General features: G+C 43.4%; 1 protein-coding gene across 1 annotated transcript in view; it reads left to right on the forward strand.

The window, feature by feature from the left end:
* GLYR1 (glyoxylate reductase 1 homolog (Arabidopsis)) overlaps positions 1 to 8222 on the forward strand; it is a 23572-nt gene extending 15350 nt beyond the window's left edge. The window contains exons 8-16 of the mRNA XM_009886390.1: positions 1067 to 1117; positions 1233 to 1306; positions 3169 to 3268; positions 4449 to 4559; positions 4868 to 4969; positions 6046 to 6208; positions 6632 to 6811; positions 7314 to 7438; positions 7798 to 8222. Coding sequence (XP_009884692.1) covers positions 1067 to 1117; positions 1233 to 1306; positions 3169 to 3268; positions 4449 to 4559; positions 4868 to 4969; positions 6046 to 6208; positions 6632 to 6811; positions 7314 to 7438; positions 7798 to 7872 — 981 coding nt within the window. The 3' untranslated portion in view covers positions 7873 to 8222. The remainder of the gene's footprint in view (positions 1 to 1066; positions 1118 to 1232; positions 1307 to 3168; positions 3269 to 4448; positions 4560 to 4867; positions 4970 to 6045; positions 6209 to 6631; positions 6812 to 7313; positions 7439 to 7797) is intronic.
* The last annotated feature ends 380 nt before the right edge of the window (positions 8223 to 8602 follow it).

The raw sequence follows: 8602 nt of genomic DNA on the forward strand, positions 1-8602 counted from the left end.
CGTTCTGCTGGTCTGTCTAACTTGGCATCCTGCCCTTTGCAGGGGCTAAGTTCAAGGAGTATGCGTAAAGAGGTCTGAAATTCTGTTCTTTGGGGACTAGCAGCAATTAGATTCTCACGTGCAGTCTTGTAGTTCAGTTACTTCTCAACCTTAAAGTTTAGAATGATTTAGCATTGAGTACAGTGAATAGTTTAAGTAATTAAAGATTATCTAGCACCAGGATTTGACAGATCTGTTGTAGTAAATTCTGTAGATTGAACACTGAGGGGTAGGAAAAGCTGTTTTTCTGTTTAAAAACCCTGTTGTTTCATTGTCTTTGGTTGTCCTACCGGTTCCTTCATCTGGATGAACTTGTCAATTAACTGAATGTGGCAGCAGAATTTCCAGGACCAGAAAAGCTCCATGTAAAATACAGCCAATTTATCTCCTGAGAGTCAGAAGCCTTGCAGGATTTTATCTTCGACAGTGAATATCAGGAGGAAAAGGGAAGATCAAATTAAATGAAAAAGGATTTATATCTCGCTGAGGATCTGGGCAGAGCCAGAAGAGCTGCTAACGGTTTTAATCTAGACAAGCTCACAATAAGCAGCATGAGAAGGAGCAGCCTTCACCTTAACGTTTGTGGAAAGCAACATGCCTTCTCATTTTAACAAGAAGGTTTTGCTTCCACAGCTGCATTGACATACTGAGCATAGATATGAGGCAAGGTGCTCTACGGCAGGCTTGAAAGATCTCTGTTTTCTTTGGGCTGAATGTGAGAGTAGGGATGCCCTGGATTCTTGCCTCTAGAGGAGCCTGTCATATAAACTACAGAAAGGAGTTTGCGGTACCTGTGTCAGAAGATAGGCTGAATTGCTAGGCAGGGTGGGAAAGGAAGAGCTTAGTATGTTGCATAAGGTTTTGTTTTTATTTTCTCCCATTGGTGGAAGCCTGAGAGCTTTCCTGCGTTGCAGATGGTGGTGGGTGGGTGAGCTGCCTGTTTCTGTTTCACAAGAACATGGTCTGTTTGCTCAGGAGAGCAAATGAACACTGTCCTTCCCCTGAATGCTTTGTCTTCTGTGTACAGCCAGCTGTCTGCTATCAAGCCATCACAAAGAAGCTGAAGGTTTGTGAAGAGGTAAGGCAAATCTTGATTTTTATGGATTTTTCTTATTGTCATGAGGACTTGCAGTTCCTGCAGAGATGTGCACTCTATTTTTTTTTTTTTTCCCTTTTTACCCTCTTCCCCCTAGGAAACAGGATCCACCTCCATCCAGGCAGCAGACAGCACAGCAGTTAATGGCAGTATCACGCCTACAGACAAAAAGTAAGATCTCCAATGCGCTTCAGCCACTTCCCTTCCTTTTTCTCCTTCCCAGCTCATACATGCAGCCATTATCCAACTTGTCACTAAGAATAAATAAACCTAACGTTTCCCTCTAATTACAGATCTCCTCTGTCCTTGTGTGAAACACTGATTTGGGGAGCGGGGGGGGAGGGAGGGAGGCAGCCAGCTAAAAACAAACACGGACTGTACAGTAGAAAAATTCAGAATAAGGTCTGGCCTGGATACATTTGCAATTCAGGGCTTTTCTGCAGTTGCCCTTTTCTGCAGTTCCTGTAGGGCAGACTGCAGAACGTTAAGCATCAGTATTTCTGAATGCTGTATGAGGCAGAAAGATAAAAGGGTATCTTTCTCCAGTGGTGACTGACAGTTGAGTGGAGTTGTTTAATCTCTGTCCTGAGCATGTAGAAGACAAGAGGAAGAGGGAGGTGTGTTCTTCCAGCGCAAGAGCTTTGCTGTGTAGCATGTGAGCTTTCTGGTTTCACCTAACATCCCCTTTCTGCTTTTGAGAGTGAGAGAAGCCTAACTTGCGCTTCCTGTTTCACTCAGTAACTTCCGCTCTGTTCAAATTGAGTTCAGACCACAGCTTGCCGTTTGCTGTTGGGGTTGTTCTCATGGGATGTCGGTTCTCAGCTGTACTCCAGGGGAACCAAAATAACAATGAAGCTGTTCAGGTAAAACAGTCTCTCAGGAAAGGGTGGGCTGGGAGAGAAAGAATATCTCCTCTGTTTTAGCGGCTTGAAAATAGATGCACCTTGTTTGGGCTGTTTAAGGAGCCTACAGTGACTTGCTCTGACCTGTCTAAATTAATTTGTTCTAACAAAAGGCGGCATGGCTAGAGTGCAGGTGGCTTGTGAAAGCCACAGCGCATCTCTAGTGTGGCTAATTCCAAAGAATTAACTGGGGAATTGCCAGGCAGATTTCATTGTGAAGTTATGTCAGGTGTGTAACTGAACACTTGAGAATCTCCTACTAGAATTTTGGTTTTGGTATGAAGCGAGCTGCATGATGTATAAAAGGATCCTTGCAGCAGTGCCTGCAAAGGAATTCCTGTTGCAGGTAACTGTAGGGTTGGAACTTGTTAGCGCATTTTCTTTTTATTGAAGGTGGGAGCAAAACTCTTGCCAGCTTTGAGGTTTGTGGGGGAAGAGGCACAGAGGGGAAGGTAGCTGGTATCTGGGACTATTGTATTGTCACTCAGGGTGACCTGTACAGGCCTGTTAATTCCTTTCTGTGTCTGTCCAAAATTGCAGCTATAGAGCAGTTCTTTGGTCTGTCCATGATGCTTAGCCCAGTTGCTAAGCTTTATTTAGCTTTTAATAAAGCTTGCTGTGCTTTATTAAAATAAAGATTCTAATGTATCGTTCAATAATATAAGCAAGTCATCGTACATGTGACTTAGTTTAAAAATCAGAAGATTATTAGAGAAGCACCTGCTGGTCTCTGAATGTTCCCTTTACCTTCAGTAAGGCGAAGGCTGGCAACAGAAAGCACAAAAGCAGCAGTTTTAATAAAACAAACAAAACCCACAAACTAAAAGACCTAGACCACCCAAACCTTTAATTATTAGGTAGTCTTTTGAAGTAGACTAAAGACTTTCTTCAGGAAATTGTTAACGATGTTTAGCAAGCAAAATAAGTACCAACTTGCTTTTCAAGCTCAGTATCTAGCCATTCTAGCTGTGGCCACAGTGGAACGTGTTTGGTTTCGTTGTGGGTTTGGGATTTTTTTATTTTTTTTTTTTGCTGATGATGCTCCAGGGTTTGCTCATCATTGTTTCCAAGAGCATGAGAGGCTGACACCAATTGCTTTCTGTTGCATTAATGTTTATCTCTTCCTCTCAGGATAGGATTTCTGGGACTTGGCCTGATGGGAAGTGGCATTGTCTCCAACTTACTGAAGATGGGTCACACTGTCACTGTCTGGAACCGGACTGCTGAGAAGGTAGGCATGTGCTTAAGGTACAGGTGATACTTAACCTTTTCAAAACATGTAGTTACCACCCCTAGCTCTGGTAGGCCTGCAGTCACCAATTGGTGGTGCCTGGGAGAAGATGCCAAAGAAACACAAGTATGTGCTTGCCACCTTGTTCTATTATTATGGCTTGTTGGTGGCCACTTTTGACTAGATGAAGTTGTAGTCTGTCCTAGTATGGTCACTCTTATGTGAATGGTCCCCACCCCATTGCCATTTTGTATGAGATGAGAGTTGTCAGAAAAATTACAACCTTGCATACGTGTTGAGGAATGCAATGTAAAGCACTTCAGGAAACACTGCTGATGTAAATAGCCAAGACATTGTGTCATGGAGCAGGACAAAAAGACCAGGTGCTGGGGAGTTGATCCTACAAGTAGTGTGGTAAGATGCACTGCTTTACCACAGCTTGATCTGCACATCCATTATGCTGTTTATGTTGTGGTAACAAAGGTTCCGTTAAAAACCTGTTGTGTTATAAGACAGGATGAGTAGGGGTTTATAGATGTATTCAAAGTGAAAATGGAGCTTATATTACACTTACATTCTAACCAGCGTTATTCTTTGTAATGAAGGAGGAAAAATAGTTGACTGGAGGACATGGTATTCAGATAATATTGTGGAATATCAAAGTCAAGAAGGGCACTGTGGTTACTTTGTTAAAAGGGATTAAAAGATTTATTTACTTGTTTTAAGTGCAAAACATGGATGGTATGAGGGGATAGGGTAAGAAGGCGCTAAGATTTTTTTGAAGCAGCAGCCCATTTAAACATTTCAGTCTCAGCTGTGCATAATCCTGTTTACTGTCCAGTAACACCTTTTGCTATGTCTGTTTACCAGTTGTTTTTTTTCTCTCATCTCTCCTCCAATAGCCTCAACATTCAATCTCTTATAATTTCCCCTAAGCATTCTCTCTTCCTGTGTCTTTCTTTTGAAGTTCTTCACTTGGGGTTTCAGAAAAGCTGCGAAAGAGACCCCTTTGTGTGTTTGTGGGAAGAAACCAACAGAAGACAACCCAGTTGCTATGTAATTAATATGCCTGACTCCTTTTGTGTTGGGTCCAGCAGAAGAATTTGTTTCAGCAAAATGCTAGAGAACCTGTTTGCTCTGTACTTAATTTTTCTTACATTTGGATTTGTGACTTTTGCAGTGTGATTTGTTCATCCAGGAGGGGGCACGGCTTGGAAGAACCCCTGCTGAAGTTGTCTCCACCTGTGACATCACCTTTGCCTGTGTATCAGATCCAAAAGCAGCAAAGGATGTAAGGATTAGCTCTTTTTTTTTTTTTTTCCTCCACCAGCTTGACTACAAGATACAGTCACTGAATGCTAGTTCTGATTCCTACTAACCATGGTAGCCTGGGTCATTGTACACACTGGGCAGTGCAGCTATGTAAAAATAAGTGTCCCAACAAAAATACTTTTAAAAAATAATCCCTGGGGGGCTAGGTTTTGATATCCCTTTAGGAGTCTACCACTGCAGTGCCAGGCTCACTTGAACTGCTGTCCTGCAGGATTGGAGTTTCTTTGCAGACACCCTATTGCTTTACCGCCCTTCTGTTCTCCACAGCTGGTACTTGGTCCGAGTGGAGTGTTGCAGGGGATTCGCCCAGGGAAGTGTTACGTGGATATGTCCACCGTGGATGCAGATACAGTCACAGAGTTGGCTCAGGTAATCACATTGAACTGAGCTTCTAACACCTGTGATTCAGCAGCAGTACTGCAGTTCTTGTTGCTTCAGGCAGTAAGCTCTTCATAATAAAGATGCTTCTGAAGATTTTTCTGGCTTTTAGGAGACAGTCAAGTCACAGGCAAATAAGACAAAATAAACTGTCAAATCTTGACCAGCGAAGTTGGATTAGATGTTCCTGGTGATAACAGCGAAGCCTGTAGATTTGGCAGGGCTGTTAGCTGGCAGCAATGCAAACAGCCAGCCAAATTTTGATCCCTTAAGAAGTATTTATAGCCAGATTGGTATTCTGTAGCAAACTGGAGGAGAAAGCACTGTCTAGATTAATAATTGCCCTTAAATTGATTCAATGCATAATCTTCTTATTTCACATGTTCTAGTTGGGGGAAAAAGAATGCCTTCATGTTTTATTCTGTAGAAATATTATTACAGAGAGGATTTTTGTAGAAGTGTTCTAATTATTTCTGATGTGGTATCTTTGATTTCTTCTTTGGAATCTTGATTGTTATCCTCTGCCTTAAAGGCAGCGTGTGTTGTTACACAATGAAGGGGACCTTGTTTTGGTGACATATTGGTGATGCAGTAGTGTGTAACATGACTTTAGAGAATGAAGAGTTGTACATATTAGTAAACCTCTGGCTGAAGAGATCTGTCAAAGGCCTTTCCTCTTCGGGGAAAAAGGGAGAAATACCATAACAGTCAATCTCCTGAGGTTTCTACACCGCATATAGAACTTCAGCACTGGTTCCTTGGCTGTTACAGGGTGCCATGGCAAAAGCATGTAAATTGAGTTGCTTAAAACATGCACAGTAGTGATGGGTGCAGGAAAGTGTTGCTGGAGTGCATGGGCAACTTTTGGTCTCAAGTACACTTTGCAGGATGCAGAACGTCACATGTTAGTGCTTTCCTCTCCTGTTTGTACGTCTGAGCTATTTGTTCTGTTTTAACCTTCTGTCCTCAGGGACAGCAATGCCCTAAACAATGTTCTTGCTGTGCTGCCTACTCAGCATCAATGCATGCTGTTCATGCACAGCTAACCAGAGATGCTCTTTTTCCAGGTGATAGTGTCCCGGGGTGGTCGCTTTTTGGAAGCACCGGTCTCGGGAAATCAGCAGCTGTCTAATGATGGGATGCTTGTGATCCTGGCAGCTGGCGACAGGGGTTTATATGAGGACTGCAGTAGCTGTTTCCAAGCGATGGGGAAGACCTCTTTTTTTCTAGGTAATTGAAACACGGAGGGCCTGATAGCAATTTCTTAGTTAGTGCAAGGACTGGGAGTTCCAGTAAGGAGTCCGAGAGGCACCTGTGTCATCTGTTTCTTGTCTCCTTGGGCAGCATAGGAAACTGGCCTGCTCTTCTGGAACTTGGCTGATTTTGGAACCTCCAGCCTAAGTTTTCTTTTTTGAATACTGGCTCATTTTGGAGGATCCGTGATGCTTTTATTTTAAATCATACTTTGTTATGATTTCTCCCTTCCTTTGAGTGCTTGGAAAATGGGTAGGTTTTCTGAAGTCTTTCAGGGGAAGGGAGAGCTGCCAAGTGCTTGATACGAAGAGTCTAGTAGTGTTAATACTGTGTGGGATGGGGGAACAAGGCCGCTATATCTCTTCTGGAGGAATGCCCAATGATATGTCTTGCTCCCAGGTGAAGTAGGCAATGCTGCCAAGATGATGCTGATTGTGAACATGGTCCAAGGCAGCTTCATGGCAACGATAGCAGAAGGACTGACTTTGGCTCAAGTGACTGGCCAGTCCCAACAGACCCTTCTGGATATCCTCAATCAGGGACAACTTGCCAGCATCTTCCTGGACCAGAAGTGCCAAAGTAAAGTTCTCTTACATTGTTTTGTTATAGGACATTTGCCACAACCTAGCAGCTTTTCAGATAATGGCAGAAGGGAGAAAATAACTGTCCCATCTTCACCAGCCTGGGATTCTGGGTATTTTAAGCATTCTGTAAATGAAGCGCTGAGTTCCATTCCTTCCCCTTCATAGCCAGGGCTTGTGAGAATACACCCCAAGCTCTGCATTGTCTACAGCCTGCTTAGGACTTGAGTTGATAGTGAGGATTTCCTTGGGGCAGAGTAATAAGTGAAAGGGAGGGCAAGCTGCTTAGAAATCTGACCTCAGTTTTTGTCAGTGGGCAATAGTGACATTATCTGCTGTGGCTGGATGAAGATAGAGAGCAGAGAAGCAGAAGAGCTAAAAGCAGTGTTCCTGGCGATCAGCATGGGAAAGGGAAGTTTGGTGTTGAATTGCATGCCCTTGCAGTGTGGGCTTGATTTACTCTGGTCATGCTTATTTTTTGCATGCATTCCTCTCAACAGATATCTTGCAAGGAAACTTTAAACCTGATTTCTACCTGAAATACATACAGAAGGATCTTAGATTAGCTATTGCACTGGGCGATTCTGTCAACCACCCAACTCCCATGGCAGCTGCTGCCAATGAGGTAAGAGTTGTTCAGTGTTCAGATATGTGTTACTCAGCACTTCTTCAATAGAGCCATTTGTCAAGAAGAGACAAAAATCTTAAGAATTACATCATCCCTAAGACAAGGGAGCAGCAATGGAGGTATATTTTGACCAGGATGGAGTTGGATTTGTTTTGATTGTAGAAGCCCTTAAAATGTCACATCAGTAAACATAGATGGCCTCAACAAGACCTGGTGTGTTCTGATCTGCACTGCTCTAATTACTTGACATGCTGTGCAGTTCTCTGGTTTGCAGTGGTCAGCAAAATAATTTTTCTGCTGGGGAAAGGCTTCGCACAAGAGCAGGCACTGATACTTTTCTGATTTCTCTTCTCTAGGTCTATAAACGAGCAAAAGCATTGGACCAATCAGATAACGACATGTCTGCAGTGTACAGGGCCTACATCCACTAGGCTGCACCGTTCTTACTGTTAATACTATGATTATTGATTAATATTATTATGATACTGGGTTTTAACTCTGGACCAGTCCATCTCTGTCTCTCCATTTCCTTTTATACACAGACTTTGAGATCTGCCGCGGAGGCAGCTGCTGCGGTGAGCCTTCCCCTGGTGGCAGAAGGGGGGGAGGAGGGGGCTCAGATTGTTGCAGTCTAATTAGGAAAATCCATGCCATGCGCTGACAGTCATGGAACAGAACAGTGGCGGCTTGTTCAGAAGCTCTGAGGCAACTCTGCCAGAAATCTGCTGCTTGGCTGCTTTTATTTTCCTCTTTGTATGCTTGTCCAAGATGCTGTTTCTAATGATCCCTTTTCTCCTTTGCTGTGAAATAACGCGTGTGTTGGACTCTCTGCATCAAGGGGACAGGTGACATACATCCCATCTACCTGTGAATATCACTAAAGTCCTTGGTCCCAAGTAAGGTGAGGAGCATTCGTGTTAATGGGCCACTGTTAGAGAACAAAGCACCTCCCATGGAGGAGAATGGCAGTTCCAGCAGGTAATGGGGTTGCATGCAACACTGTCTTGATTCTGTTTCTTTGTAAACTTCCACCTCCCCAACACCCTGATGGAGGAATTTCTCATACTGTTAAGAAGAACAGATTGCATCCACGTCTTCCCCTGTACAGACAACTGTAGCTTAGGGAGCACAAACCTTACTGAAAATGAGAGAATGCCAGTG

The sequence above is a fragment of the Charadrius vociferus genome, unplaced genomic scaffold (genome assembly GCF_000708025.1).
Source record: "Charadrius vociferus isolate BGI_N301 unplaced genomic scaffold, ASM70802v2 scaffold585, whole genome shotgun sequence".
In the NCBI taxonomy this organism is placed as follows: Eukaryota; Metazoa; Chordata; class Aves; order Charadriiformes; family Charadriidae; genus Charadrius; species Charadrius vociferus.